This window comes from Bolinopsis microptera, chromosome 2, assembly GCF_026151205.1.
Source record: "Bolinopsis microptera isolate Bmic1 chromosome 2, MBARI_Bmic_1.0, whole genome shotgun sequence".
NCBI lineage: Eukaryota > Metazoa > Ctenophora > Tentaculata > Lobata > Bolinopsidae > Bolinopsis > Bolinopsis microptera.
The window spans coordinates 20622382-20638382 of record NC_087073.1 but is presented as its reverse complement, the minus strand read 5'-3'; the positions used below and the strand labels follow the sequence as shown (position 1 = coordinate 20638382).

General features: G+C 37.9%; 3 protein-coding genes across 3 annotated transcripts in view; all 3 read left to right on the top strand.

Annotated features, from left to right (window-relative positions):
• Positions 1 to 16001, top strand: part of LOC134811331 (NFU1 iron-sulfur cluster scaffold homolog, mitochondrial-like) — a 95633-nt gene that overhangs the window by 42187 nt on the left and 37445 nt on the right. The gene's annotated exons all lie outside the window — the stretch shown is intronic.
• Positions 5428 to 16001, top strand: part of LOC134811328 (protein unc-13 homolog B-like) — a 43999-nt gene continuing 33425 nt past the window's right edge. Inside the window, exons 1-4 of the mRNA XM_063818109.1 lie at positions 5428 to 5498; positions 5661 to 5696; positions 8409 to 8508; positions 10858 to 10975. Coding sequence (XP_063674179.1) covers positions 5477 to 5498; positions 5661 to 5696; positions 8409 to 8508; positions 10858 to 10975 — 276 coding nt within the window. The 5' untranslated portion in view covers positions 5428 to 5476. The remainder of the gene's footprint in view (positions 5499 to 5660; positions 5697 to 8408; positions 8509 to 10857; positions 10976 to 16001) is intronic.
• LOC134811330 (secretory carrier-associated membrane protein 5B-like) overlaps positions 14184 to 16001 on the top strand; it is a 47746-nt gene continuing 45928 nt past the window's right edge. Inside the window, exon 1 of the mRNA XM_063818113.1 lies at positions 14184 to 14193. The gene's annotated coding sequence lies outside the window, so the exon portion shown is untranslated. The remainder of the gene's footprint in view (positions 14194 to 16001) is intronic.

Genomic DNA, 16001 nt, shown 5'->3' with positions numbered 1-16001 from the left:
ATTTGATTATTAGGGAGAAATCAGTGATGAAAGCCATCCACAAAGCATTGATAAGACGGCAATTTGGTAATCGGGCTAGGCACACTTGGGGCACACTTGGGGCACAGTTGGGGCACAAAATTGTATTTCCTGGGGCACACTTGGGGCACAGTTGGGGCAAAAAGTTACTTGGGGCACACTTGGGGCAGAAGCAGTTGGGGCACAGCTGGGGCACACTTGGGGCACACTTGGGGCACAGTCGAGGCAAAAAAGTGACCTGAAGCACAGTTTTTGTAAACTAAACACACTTGGGGCACACTTGGGGCACAATTGGGGCACAAAGTTACTTGAGGCACACTTGGGACACACTTGGGGCAGATACAGCTGGGGACCAGCTGGAGCACACTTGGGGCACAGTTGAGGCAAAAAATGACCTGAAGCACAGTTTTTGTAAACTTAACACACTTGGGCAAACCGAAAAGACAGTATTAGATAGAATGTATAATTTTATTAATGTATTAGTTGTTTAAAGTATTGGTATTCAGGAATTAGATTGATTTTAATTAAATTACGTATTCATTGTTACTTATTATTACACCAGAAGATTGTTTACCTTAGTCATTTTTGTCCCAAATGTGCCCCAGCTGGTCCCCAACTGTATCTGCCCCAAGTGTGCCCCAAGTGTGCCCAGCCCGATTACCAAATTGCCGATAAGACCATATTTAGAGTATTGTAATCAATTTTGGAATCCAGTTGCAGCTCATGGAAGTTTGGGATTATCTTGGAGCTGGAAAGCATCCAGAGGCAGTTTACCCATCTAATTGAGGAGGTACACAGAAGTTGACTGGAACTCATCAATTAAACAACGCTAGCAGAGCGGCATAACGTGGTGATCTTATCAAAGCTTTCAAAATTATTGGAAGTCTGGCAGATTATGATACGGGTTTGGAAAAAAAGAAAAAAGGGGGGACCCCCAACCCATGTAGCTGAGACACCTCACAGCAAGTAGACCAAAGTGGCTCTTGCTTGTGATCAGTGCATCAACTACCCGCCGAAGCGGTGGGTTGGGAGTCCCCCCTGGGATCATTTCGTCCGTAAAATTGTATACAATATAAAATAGTACAGTAAAATATCTACAAAATTTACATAAACAAATCTAGGAGACGGGTTTGGAATGAGCAGATCCGGTCTAAACTTGATGTCAAACAGTAAATGTTGTAAGAGTGGTATTCATATTAAGAATATCCACAGTTCTTTTCTTCTGGAGAGAGTTAGACCATATGTACTGGAACAAACTTCCTCTGGATGTCAAGAACTCTGAGACAGTCTTCAGTTTATATTTTTAAATTACCTTACAAGACATATTCAAAAGGTAAGAATGTCGGTGGTTTTCCAAAAAAACACCATATTTTTGGACTACCAAAATTTACGTCACCATCATTATTTCCCTTAAATTATTTTAACGTATTTTCTTTAATTAACGACTTTGTCGATTTACTATCAATATATAATAGTAAGTTATAAACATGATTCATGACGGTTGGACACGTTTCGTTAGAAGTCAGCAAGCTCTGCTACAATTTCATTTGCCACGGCAGTGAAATTTCAAAAGTGGTGGAGGATAAAAATTACTTTAGAAGGCGCCGGAGAAACTGTTTATAAGATGAAACAGCTTTTTAGAAGTGCCTACACCTGGGAATACACTGGAAAGAGAAACGTACCTAAACCAGAAAATCAGAAAGAAATTGACTTGTAATTTTTCAAAGTTCATATTTCATTTTATTGATTTTTTCACATATTGGGTTTTATTTTAAAGAAATGAAAAAAATCCCCAAATACCTTGTATCACGTTGTGACCCCCACGGTCGTTTCACTATCGTACAGTTTCTACGATACAGGGGGAGCCGCGCACTCGTGCGCGGCGGGTCATACAAAGTATGACAACGAATACCATGATATAATTTGGGGTACAAAATGCGATCTTTTTTGACAAAAAATTCCATAGCATATTCACGTTCCCAAATCATTTAGGTAACCAGGATTATATGTAAAATATAAATATGTCTCGTGGTATACACAGTAATAGGATTTAAGAAAGACACCATTTCGAATTGTCCGTTGCTACTTATATTGGACTAAGCGCGTGTTACTTCGTAGCATTTAATTCGAGCACTTGCTTCGAGCTAATATTTCGAAAGAAAAGCGGCGCGCGCTATTTAGAAAAAATTTAGAAGAGTATAGTTTGTCATACGTTGTATGACCCGCCCCGCACGAGTGCGCGGCTCCCCTGTATCGTCAGGACGATAAAGGGTGAGACGACCGTGGGTGTCACAACGTGATACAAAGTATAGTAACATCCGCGTAAAAATTTCATTTTTAATAATTAATAATAATAAAAGATTTTTGAGAAAAGACTTTCTTATCAACAAATTATTTTTGGAATGTTTTAAATAAACAACTACAAACTAATGCAGGTGATATTCGGAAAATATTTGTTTCAAATATATATAATTTGTTTCAAATATTTGTTTCAAAATATACAAAACCGTTGGCTGCGGCCGCGGCAAAAAAGAAAATTCCCATTTTCGGGGATTTTATAACATATTGATTTTTATTTGTATCACGTGGTGACCCCCACGGTCGCTTCACTGTAGCGTCTTCGACGCTACAGGGGGAGCCGCGCACTTCGTGCGCGGCGGGTCATACAACGTATGACAAATTTTTATTACGCCGTCTTTAAGCTTTATGCATAATCCTTGAAAAGAGTACCGCGCACAGATAGGGATTGGCTTGTATCACGTTTGACGTTGCGACCCGACGGTCGTTTCACTATATCGTCCTGACGATACAGGGGAGCCGCGCACTTCGTGCGCGGCGGGTCATACAACGTATGACAAGGATTGGCGTGCCAAATAAACAAAAAACGTTTGAATACTTTTTAAATTTTAACCGCGGATAATTTGTAAATGGTTGATTTATGACAACGTAATTGTTTAAATAAAATCAAACAGCGCAATTTAATCATTTTAAATTTTAGAACTTATTTAATTTTAGTGTTTACAAATATTTATTTTCTACAGTCAAAAATACGTTTAGGGAGGTGCATTCAAAATCCTTAGTAGTTAGTGTATAACGAGTGTCAATCCCATGATCACTAAGGTTTGAGTAAAAGTTACAAGTTATATTTTGGGTCCCCAAAATCTACCTTATCTACGACCATAATAGTAACCATAATAGTAACCATAATGTCTACTTTTGCTGATTAGGCTTCATATCATGATCTGTACTGATTCTTCAGTCACTACTGACACTTTGTGGTTGTAACATACATTATAATGATTTATAATTTGCTAGAGCTAATCGTATTAACAACTAATTACGCTTTTGACTTTCGTTTTCCTTGAATTTAGTTACCTTTTGTTATTGGAGTGGAAATTCATAAGGTTTCCTTTGTCAGTTTGGTTGACTCTCTAGTCTTATATTATAAATTCTAAAGCGTGCTTAACTTGCGCAAATTACCTTTTTCTACTAGGTCATGATTGATTGGTTGATTGGTTTAGGAGCACTGCTAACGTCTAAAAATGTATAATAAAAATCAATTTAAAAGTAAACCAAAAAATAAGAAAATGCACCTTTACTTAATGATCTTTTGTCCAGATGACAATCTATCTATTAAGCCATGAAGACACAAGGGGCTTAGGACACTTAGTCGATAGCGCCTCCAACACATTTATAATGTTTTTGACATTTCACTATGAGAGTACATTCTTCCAATCAATATTTTGTTACCCTGTATATCATATACAAACTGAACAATTTGCTCACTGGAGCACAGCTTTCCAAAAGTTGTAAATGCTTAAAACAGAGCTTTATCATCACAATATATAAGAGTGACAACACCTAGTCTAGCGAGTAGCTAAGGATCCATTGGATGTATGCGATCTCCTTGGTCGACTCAGCCGAATGATAGGAAACTTAATTGAGGGTTAAATGAGGAAGGGTACCTGTTAAAAGTTCAAAAAACTTCTCAGGATACGATACCCCTTCACACAGGAGGACTATAGTGCAAAGAAACTGCTGCTAACTGCTGCTAACTGCTGATCACTGCTGCTCACTGCTGCTCACTGCTGCTAACTGCTGCTAACATAGCAGCATACTATAGTCCTCCTGTGTTCAGTGCATACTGTAAACATCTGGTACTATTACTATATTGCTATTACCTGCTAAATCTGTCTAATTTGAACAATGTTTGATTACCAAGTATGTTATTTGCATACTAACATGATGAACAAGGGTCTTCTGCACTGATCCTCCTGAGTTCTCCCTTAAATTTGTTGAACACACAATACCCTGATTATTGCTTAATTATAGAGCTTTTCATCATCAAGTGCGACAAAGCCTACATGTTATGTAACTAGGTTTAAATATGTTCACACCTCTTGAAAAATGGTCTAGCATTGAAACGGTTTTCTGTGATGACTTAAGCTTATATATATACTAGAAAACCCGTGGTCACAGGGAGGAAGCTAATAGTATTTTTTGTTAGTAAGTTTAAATAGAGTCAAAAAATATCCTACACAACCGAAGATACAGCCGATTAAGATGTTGCTCGTAAACACAAGGTAATATCGACAAAACCAATAAAAAAAGCCGTTTTAACAATCTTTGCATGTGCACGTGCGTGTAACAACCTTTGTTACCATGGTTACTTTGCAACCTTCTGCTTTTTACCTAATTTGCACGTGGGCGGTCGTACATTGTACAGTGTACATTGTACAAAGAGGATTCTCTGAATTATAAGTAAGATAGTCATATCACATATGCTTGTGATCTCTTATGCTTTTGTGCAGCGATATATGATGAAACTATTTATATATGGAGCTGTTGGTTTTTGCTGACTTGCAGCTGCATCATGTCGATGTTATCTTATCAGAATCATTATTTGTCTCAAGTTGCAAAATATGTTTATTGTTTTCTGGGCCAGTAGAAGCATGATAAACAATTTACCAACATATATTTAGAGCTTAATTTTTGCTGACCTGCAGGAAATTAACAATTTTCTGCATGCTAGCAGTCCCTAGTTTGATTATTAGATTTCGTCATTGTTTGAGCTATTTATTTTCATTTTGTTTTCAGTTGCAAATTATGTTTTATTGTTTCTTGAGCCAGTATAATAGTTGAATTCCCTCATATTCCCTTTCATTACCTTCCACTTTAACTACACAATATTCCATGTGCACTCGTCAAATGAAGTCATTAAATATGATATTTGATTACACACGTTCATAAAATCCCTGCAATCTCTTATCTAGCGCATATTTCCTTCACTATGTAATGTAAACTTTTTTAGCATATAAATTGGTTGTATGCTGTACAATGTGAATTGTTTAATAATTCGATGTTATAATACACCAATTGATAACTTGCTGAATCTGATATTCCAGGAGGAATGAATGCTAAATTTACATAATGAGAACAATCATGTTAACTGGATGAAATGCACCACTTATGTCTTCGAGGTAATATTGTTACATTTTCTGCTTTTTCTATTATATTGCCTTACCTGGAACTTGTTTTAGAAAAGTGTTATTATTTGTCAAGATGAGTTATCAATTCAAGCAATTTCGTAAAATCAATTATCTTTTTTAAATTTACAAAATCGAAACAAAATACATTTTCAGTGATCAGTGGAAAACTTAACCCATCTAACTTCGAAGGTAAGTGACAGTTAATAACGACCGAAACTTTAAGTACTGTTAAAACTTTAAGTACTGTTAAAAGTAGAATATTGACATATAATATGGGGCTCAGGGTAAGTAGCCAGGGATAACCATGACGTAACTATTTTTGAATTGCCATGGTCAAAATATGACCAAGGCAAAATAGACATTTTATCTCAATGGTCATGAAACAAGAATTACACCCGTTGTTTTGTTGTGGCAGAAGTTAGATTTCCATTCACTACAAGCTCTAATTGCAGCTCACTTCATTACATGAACATTATGCTTTAAGTAGGGAAACACTTGTGATTCAATTCAATTGCTGCAGAATTTAACTTTTGTCTGTAATTTAAGAAATTGTAAGCAAAAAGTGAACTATACTCATGTTTTATAATTGTACACATCAGTACACTACGCGTGTCACATACAAATTGGGCTTATTGTCTAACAAATTAAAATACACTCAAGTCGCGCATGTACTGACTACAGGCTACACATCACATCTCCGCAAGTAACCCTTGCGTGCTGCGCGTATCTAGTTGTCTCGTTACCATGGTGACGAACACAATTCCAGTGAAAAGTGGAGTATACTTGTAGCTATGTTAAAATCCTGCCCAGAGTGCTGTCAATTTCTATATATAGAAATCAATAATTTCAACTAAGATCAGTTTACGAACTTAATTCACATAACGTCTCTATACTATTATTCATCAGAAAACTGTGTCCCTTTCCTCAAATTACAATTTGTGGGCTGTGTCCACTGTCCACTCTATACAGCAGAAGACTATATTATATTGATATAATAGTCTACATCATATTGTTACTTAATCACTCTCTCCCTATTGCACCACTTGTAATGTCCTAACTATCAAGTAACACAATAGGTTGAAGCTGCCCTGTCGTAGAAGCCCCTTTGTCACTGCATATTGCATTGACAATGTACCTAAGTCTATACGGTTATATTAGTGACAACTCACTATATTAATGACATCTCACCTCCCTTGGCATTTGTCCAACACTTTCTCTGAAACCGTGAACTAAGTCTGGGGTCAAAAAATCACAACAATACGATCATAATATGTTGTGTAACATGATATTTGTACAGATCCTACCAAAGCTAGGTATGAGTAATGTACCTAGACACGATCAACACTATGATCTGTTGTCAGAGTAGCTCTCAATGGGGCCACCATTTAATCTGAAATATACTAAAATAGGGTGTATACTGCACTGCTAGTTGCATTTCTCCACCACCACCTGGCCCTCAAAGCAAAGTATTATATACACGTATTTTTGTATTGGCTTTATTATCATCGGCAGCAGCCCCCGCAGTGTGTCTGTCATTATTCCTGTAGTCAGGTAGCTAGCCCTGCTGTATATATATTACAACACACCGGTCTGTGCAGGTTGAGAGGTGGGTATCTGGGGGTAGTAGGGGGGGGGAGGCCGGGGGCTGGGGAGTAGTAGACCTGGAGTGAGGGGAGAGAGAGAGAGCGACTAAATTACAATCCTTTAAATCTGTCCCTCTCACCCCCCTCCCCGCACGTACACTTGTTACTGATAAAGTGGTTGTACCTCAATTATAGAGCTCTGAGAAAGAGAGAGAGAGAGAGAGAGAGAGAAAGAGGGAGAGAGAGAGAGACTGAGCTATATATAAATATATCAAGATAATTAGTGCTAGTCCCTGGATCTTATGTTACATAATGTTACATGGTGTATGTATGTGTGTGTGTGTGTGTGTGTGTGTGTGTGTGTGTGTGTGTGTGTGTGTGTGTGTGTGTGTGTGTGTGTGTGTGTGTGTGTGTGTGTGTGTGTGTGTGTGTGTGTGTGTGTGTGTGTGTGTGTGTGTGTGTGTGTGTGTGTGTGTGTGTGTGTGTGTGTGTGTGTGTGTGTGTGTGTGTGTGTGTGTGTGTGTGTGTGTGTGTGTGTGTGTGTGTGTGTGTGTGTGTGTGTGTGTGTGTGTGTGTGTGTGTGTGTGTGTGTGTGTGTGTGTGTGTGTGTGTGTGTGTGTGTGTGTGTGTGTGTGTGTGTGTGTGTGTGTGTGTGTGTGTGTGTGTGTGTGTGTGTGTGTGTGTGTGTGTGTGTGTGTGTGTGTGTGTGTGTGTGTGTGTGTGTGTGTGTGTGTGTGTGTGTGTGTGTGTGTGTGTGTGTGTGTGTGTGTGTGTGTGTGTGTGTGTGTGTGTGTGTGTGTGTGTGTGTGTGTGTGTGTGTGTGTGTGTGTGTGTGTGTGTGTGTGTGTGTGTGTGTGTGTGTGTGTGTGTGTGTGTGTGTGTGTGTGTGTGTGTGTGTGTGTGTGTGTGTGTGTGTGTGTGTGTGTGTGTGTGTGTGTGTGTGTGTGTGTGTGTGTGTGTGTGTGTGTGTGTGTGTGTGTGTGTGTGTGTGTGTGTGTGTGTGTGTGTGTGTGTAATAAGTAATTGTCGTGCTCAACCCGCCGCGCTGGGAGCTCAGCCGCTAGCCCCTGGAGAATCTTCCAGAATAATAAGTAGAGACAGGTTGTTAGATTAGAGTATGATAATTGAACCTGTGCGGCTAAGTTCTGGGAATCTATTGAATATTTGTATTGTGTTTATGAAGATTTGAAGTTGACTTGACGGATAATACGATGTAATTTTCTGTATTTAATATTTACCCAACTTAACTCCAAGGGAACTTCTAAATTTAGAATCTAGAAAATAAAGACGCGGCAGGTTCTTATAATTATAATTTCAGATTCTTGTTCAACGTATGTAGTGTGCAGGATTGGTGACCACGAATGGAAATGTCTTCCCTCCAAAGGACTTATCCCCGTTTACGATTCTAAACAAGTATTGTAAGTAGAATAGTTTCCATCTGCGATACTTCAAGAATCATTTTAAAAATCTGTGTTTTGTTTCGTATCGACAGATCGACTCAGATTGGGAACCACTTCAACTACCATAATATGTATAATGTAATAACAGTTAGCCTGATACCTAAAAAGGGTAAAGATCAAGGCACTGTTATTATAGCTTTATAGAAAAATTAATGAAGTTTCTATAAATAATAATATTGTAGGAATTTGGAACAAACTCGCTCGGCAGAATCTATTAATAATAATATGATTGATTTCCCCAAATCAAAGATGACTATTATAAACTTGCCTTATAAATAGATCGACTAAATATATCATTAAATCAGTTCGGTTGATGATCTGAAATCAGTTTGTGTTCTTCAAGTAATGAATATTCCAAGTAATCGTCGTCATATTCTGGGTTTGGAAAATCAATTTGCACAGCTTTTACAAACATTCATAATTGCGCACAATAAAACTTCAATCATTTCATAAATCCAGAGATCCAGCAAATCTTGACATGAAAATGTAACAAACTAACCTAGATATTTTTCTAGCATTATATTTTACTTCTCTGATTGTGAACGCGAAAAAAGCTGCAATATTGCAAATAAAGAAACTTTCATCTCTTGACATCATTTTTTCTTCTGTAGAAAGGCTGTTTTTCATAACAGCATCACCATTTAAATATATTGTATCTTTATACAGTCTCTCGCTGTTGCTCCCTCAACTGGATACTGCTGATATTTTCTGTTCACCACACCACTAGCAGCTCGTTCCAAGCTCGCTCCAAATTTTTAACTGATCTGTGAAAAGAAGTCTAAATACCACCGTGACCTACTCATCACCTGATCAAAACACTGCCTTCTCATTGGTGGAGACTCGGACTCTGTAACAATAAGAGGGTCTAAAGTAGTATATAAATCAGTGAGAGGGTGCCAGGTGGGGTCACATGGGTCCCATGGGTCCCAATTCACACTGTTTTACCTCGGAATTAGCAAAGAAGTGTCCTTTAACACGGGATCAGGTTTAAATGTAATCATGTTAACAGTTCATAATTGTGAGATTGTGGTTATCTTGCTCCGTGTGACGTCATCCTCACTCTCAACACAAAAGAGGGCGGACATTTTCATAAAAAAGAGGCGGGTATTTCCTCAAAACAGACCACTTTAACGTGAGTGCGAAAAAAGGTCAAAAATGTAAACCGTTGTCATAGAGCGGTTAATGGAGCCCGCTTGTTTCCACATCTCCATTATCAGAAAGCTATTTAAAGTATCTGACAATAAAAGCTGCTAAAGCTGTAACCAGTAGTTATAGATGGCCTGGGCGTGCTGGGAAGGACCGCATCATGCTATGTAAAGGCTGCATCAGCTTAGATACATCTAGCCACACTGACGCCAAGATTGCACTGGTGAATAATGCATTTACATCTGATATTATGTATACTATATGATCTGTAAAGCCTTTTGATTGCAAATGACATCTTCTCTCTTGAAGTTATGAGTTAGTAGATCACACATTCGCTATGATCAACAATATAATCCGACACAGTGTTTAGTTATTACAACATAGTGCTAACACTGATTACGGGCACCACTATAATAAAATAAAGATGGAAGTTTATTTAAAGTTATCCCCATAAAAAGGGTTCACAACAGGCTAAATTAGGATTAATTATTCAAGTTTCACATCCTACGACATTGCACTAAATCATTGACTTACTGTCGCAACTAGGACAACCACGAATTCAGTAATATATCAATCTTCATACATTTATAGGTAGCTTTTGAAGTATAACTATCATCCTATTTTGATGCTTGGATAATAATTTTGATTACTATTTAGTATTTAATACTCACTCTGGATAAGATTTGCCTAGTTAAACACGAAGCACATGGTTTAGTGGTAGTTGGCCATCTTTGTGTCCACCTCATGGAATTGTATGATAATGTAAAGGGACATCTGTCCTGCTTTAACTACTTTAATTCTTTTCGTGTTTCGAATAAACTAAAATCCATTATCTACGTCATGTCATTGAGACTTTGAGAGTTAACAACCGAATCCTTAAAATCATATTATGCTGACCAATCTCTCAGAAACATATCACTTGTTTATTATTTTGCAGTATCACAGTCAAATCTGAACCTGAATGTAGCCATGATATTTCTTGTACAGTTAAGGCCCACGACAGCGGCCCGGGCCATTCATCGTTTGGAACATTTGAAATATTTCTGTGATTTCGACAGATTAGAGGTTTGTGGTTGACAGGAAAAATACACAAGTCTCAACCACACTACTCAACAATACCAACTTAATCCTGATTAATAAAAGCTCCTCAATTTGTTTCAGTGAAGTGCCGAGGACTGTGACTCACATCATCGTTGAGCTCTGGGAGAAGAAGACGTTCCACTCAGTCAACTCTTCAGTAGTCCAGCTGGAGCTTATTGACATCCCCTTCAAAAACAAGGTAAGCTCCCCAACTCTAGTACAGAAAGTAGTTTTACTAGACCGCGCGTATTATATATGATTTACATTTTACACTAATCGTGTTTCTATGTCCGCTACAGTAACTGGCGTTTGTGATTGTAGTTATACAATGATTGTATTGGATCTCTCTCCTTATTTTCCATCTTCCTTCAATAGCAGCTGCACCGAATCACTGCAGATTGGATTACCCAACTTTACCTAAATTACCCTGGAGGGAAGGTACTATAAGGTACTATAATTACTGGCCATATATTCGCATATAGTACGCGTCACTGTTACCGCCCTTTTTACGGAGCCCGGCACAACTGTAAAGTAGCCACTTTACCTTTAATTTCCTGCAGTTACATGACAGCTTCTCCACTGCCTTTTAGAGGCATGTATGTCTATAAATAGCTACAGTATCTGCGGAACACACAGCATATTAAAGATATAAGCGTATATTTTATTCATGGGTTTTAATGCTTAAATCTATGAAGCCTAAAAGCCAGCGTTTATGGTCGTTTATGAAGTAATCAATATAATGTGACATTATTCACAGACCACAGTGATATGTGCGCTCAATCTTATTTTTTCTTTCTTTTCTTTAAGAGAGGCAGGGCCAAGATAGCCCACGAGAGGATAGCATTACTCTGCCTGTGCACTCTATCTGTGAATATGCTAAATTACCTATCATAATCAAGCAAGTTAGATTGGTAGACACTGTTCAATTTAGGCGCGCTGTCTACCAGGTACCTGGTATTATTTATTTAAGTCATGTCCATATTAGGTGGCATGGTGTGAAATACTATGTCACCTCTGAAATACCCTGTCAAACGTTGAAACGTCAGTACAAATTACTTTGTCAAAAATGTGGCTTGTGATCAATATCTCTCTACACCATTCTGTGCAACCTTAATTTGAACAAATCCAGATTTTGAAAAAATCCAAACCTGTTGACAATCTACAGACCCTTAGTACACCTTCAACTAACATCGTCACGTGACCAGCACGTCACGTGACAGATTCAGACGATCTGTTATTGTATTGAGTGTTGGATACCGGGCCAAGTTCCTTTAATTGTATTGTACATTCCAGACCACGTGCCCTGTACAGGGTAACAACCCTGATATCTCCAGTATATGAGTACCTGGTGCTATTTGTAATCTTATTGTATCTCGTATCTAGATATTATCTAGATATCGTATCTAGATATTATATACAGTCGACATCCCCGTGGTATTGTCGTGGTGTTAATATCGCCGACTTCTCATATTTTGTCCCTTTATCTTCTTCTTCTTCAATATTCGTCGTGTGAATTTTCAATTCATAACTACTAGATTCACGAAAATTAACCAACTACAAATTTCAAAATTCAAATTATGAGTTTTCCAATTCTAAAATTATCGCTGTAAAAAGCTAAGCATTTATTGAGTCCATTATCACGACTAATTTAAATTCTCAGATTTCTCTCTTGCAATCTATCCTGCAGTATACGTCCGCAAATGCTATTTTTGTCATTCTCAGAAAAGTAATGATACTGATTACTGTAGCACTTATCGCTGCAAATGTTATTATCACACTTTCGAGCCAAATTTGGCAGGAAAGCAGAATTGATATTACATGCCCCGATGGGGAGCACTGGCTCTCACCCGGGGGCATGAAATATCAATCAGTTGCTCAGAGAGAGTCCGATATTCCCATAGGAACAAGGAACCCCCTCTCAACAACTGTTCTACTACTGTGAGGTACTGATTTAAATAGAGATTTAAATCAACAACCTGAAGTAGTCTATGACCGTAAATGCAATGATCAGATAAACTTTCCCCGTATAGGAAAAATATATATTTATACCCTGTATTAAAAACATTTCCTTGCGTTTGACATGTGTTAAGCAAAATACAATTTTTTGTTGTAAAACTTTTTTAAGCTGTTGCTTTTTTACTGCACTTCATAGTTCAAAACCTAATTAGGCTTCGGATGATGAAACAAAGTAAAAACTCCCTGGCTTGTACGAGCTTTAAGTGACTTAAGGTTATTGAAAACGAGATCAAAGTTTACAAGCAGACTTGAAAGTTGCACAAAGTTTTGGTACTTGTCAGCGATACAATCAATCAGGATAATTAATTTCCTTAATCGCTTACTCGAAATTAAAAAGGAAGTGTTAGAACAAACTACAGTCACCCTCACAAAAAGTACAGGGTGGCCCATAAGTGACTACCCACACGCAACCTCTTAATAACTCACGTAATTCGTCTCCAAATTGCACCAAAATTTCAGAGATTATAGATATGGGTCAAACTTAGATTTCCTGAAAGTTTCGTAAGCCACGCCCAATTACAGTGGGCGTGACGTGACACTCCCTCTTTTTCACTATTGTCTTCATAAAATGAGAACGCTTTGAGCTAAGAACTCCAAATTTTTTGCACACATTTGGCTTGATAATTGAAAACCTTTCCCAAAGTTTCAAGTTCATTGGTTAAAATATGGCTAAGTTATGACCATTTTAAAATCCATCGGATACGTGATCCGAGCACTCAGTCAGTGATCTCGTCACTTGGTTAATGGCCTGTTTGGCTCACATGCACCGCTTGATTGGTTGCAGCCTGCTTATGGGCCGGCCTATACAGCTGACAGCACCTAAAACGCTATCACACGAATTTATGGTGGTGTCACCATTTCAGGGCTTGTTAGCCCTGCTAGTCACAGGTTCCTTACAATCAATAAAAATGGTTCACTATCCTCCCTTTACTGCAGAACAACGATTGTTCGTCTACCTGAAGAAAGAAAATGGGGAGTTCTACCCTCAGATTAAACGACAATTTCAGATGAAATTCAACCGACCACCCCCTTGCCGGAAAAGCTGCTTTGACATTCATCACAAGATCAAGTTTACGTTTTCTGCACACGATCGGCGAAGAGTCGGCAGAAGACGAACTGCGAGGACTGTAGAAAACATCACGATGGTTGTTGGTGACGTGATGGACACACCTAAGATTGGCACCCGGAAACGAGCTCCTGCCTTAGACCTCAGCACTCAGCAGAACAACCCTTCAGCGAATCATAAAGCTAGACCTTTCTAACCGGGCCTACCGAATCACAAAGGAACACAAACTTTTGGACCGTGATTTCCAATCGAGGATAGATTTCCTTGAACATCTTAATTGAAATTATTGAATTGTTTTTGTGTGGGAATTTTTATTAGTTGATTTCATTTATTGATTTATCCTAAAAATTTGTGTTTTCCTTTCTAGCAAAGACATCATCGGTATCCAATCAAAGCCTAATGAACCTCATTAATACACGCTAACGCCTTACTCTTGATCAGATTGGGTGACGAGATCACTAATTGAGTGCAAATATCACTGACTGAGTGCTCGGATCACATATCCGATGGATTTTAAAATGGTCATAACTCAGCCATATTTTAACCAATGAACTTGAAACTTTTGGAAAAGTTTTCAATTATCAAGCCAAATGTGTGCAAAAAATTTTGAGTTCTTAGCTTAAAGCGTTCTCATTTTATGAAGACAATAGTGAAAAAGAGGGAGTGTCACGCCACGCCCGCTGTAATTGGGCGTGGCTTACGAAACTTACAGGAAATCTAAGTTTGACCCATATCTATAATCTCTGAAATTTTGGTGCAATTTGGAGACGAATTACGTGAGTTATTAAGAGGTTGCGTGTGGGTAGTCACTTATGGGCCACCCTGTAGTAAACACAGAAACGATGTTTGATCTATTCGAAGGAAGAAAACACACAAAACAAAGCCAGATTTCAGCCATTTCAGACCTGAATTTTAACCCCCTCTGATCCCTTCTTTGAGCCATATTCCATATAGAAATTGTGCAGAAATTATACTTGGCTTTTCCAAACCGGTTTCGCCTAGATTAGCTTGCGAAATTCGTGGCTGATCTAAAAACAGACTGATAAAGATTAAAGAGACTTATATGTAGATTCTGTACAATAAAGAGCGGAAATTCTATCCCAGGACTAGTTTTAACTGAATTTTAGTTAGTGCAAATAAGTGCAATAAAAACATCCTATAAAATATATTATTTATATAAATATATCAAGGGACGAATGACGTAACTTAATCAGCTAATCTGGTTATAAATTAGTCTGGGCACTGTGGCAAACAGGTCCGATGATTAATGTGCTGCCATTCATTAGACCAATTCAATATTGGTAACAGTACGGGTGAACTACCTGGCCATGACCAGGGTGGTTATAGGCTGGTGGAGTACTGCGTTCTAAAATGTTGAAGAGATACATTTGAATATTACAAATGTTCTGATAATTTCCAGTTCAGATAATTTCTAGCTCGAAGCAGATAATGGCAAATAATGGCAAGTAAAGATGAATACTGACTAAGAACTAAGCAGAATACTTGATAAAATTCTAAGTCAACGATTACAAGTTGCATTGATTAAATCATTCTGAAATAACAGACAATCAAGAATCAAGACGGACGATAATATTGTTGATGTAAATTAGGGTGTGCAGTGTATAATGTGGACTGATAAATAGACACTAATTATGACCCCACAGCTATATTCAAATACAAGAACCAGGAAATTCTTTCACCTTATCGCAGATACAGATTATACGATAAGGACTGTGATGTATAATCAACACTTAAACGGATGTTCTATACATTATTCTGCATCTACAGTTTTAATGACTCTAAAAATATCTAATAGAAATAAAGTATTAGAATCACCTCACATCAATTGATTTGCAGGATGTAATTACGTATCAAACGCGCTCGCGGCGGAATATTCTAGACACATAAGTACAAGACCCATAGGCGGAAAACACATTATATTAATATCGCATGCACTAGGTAGCAGTACAAAGCAAATTCAGCGCGGCACACAGCATTCACTGTGTCATAAATGTGAAACGCGAGATTCTAATTTCACGTATTGTATCTTTAATATCTGAAATACTAACTTATCGAGAGCTATATATAGCTTGGACATTATAAACATAAATAAGTTCGACATGTCTAGTTTTGCTTTGGTGAG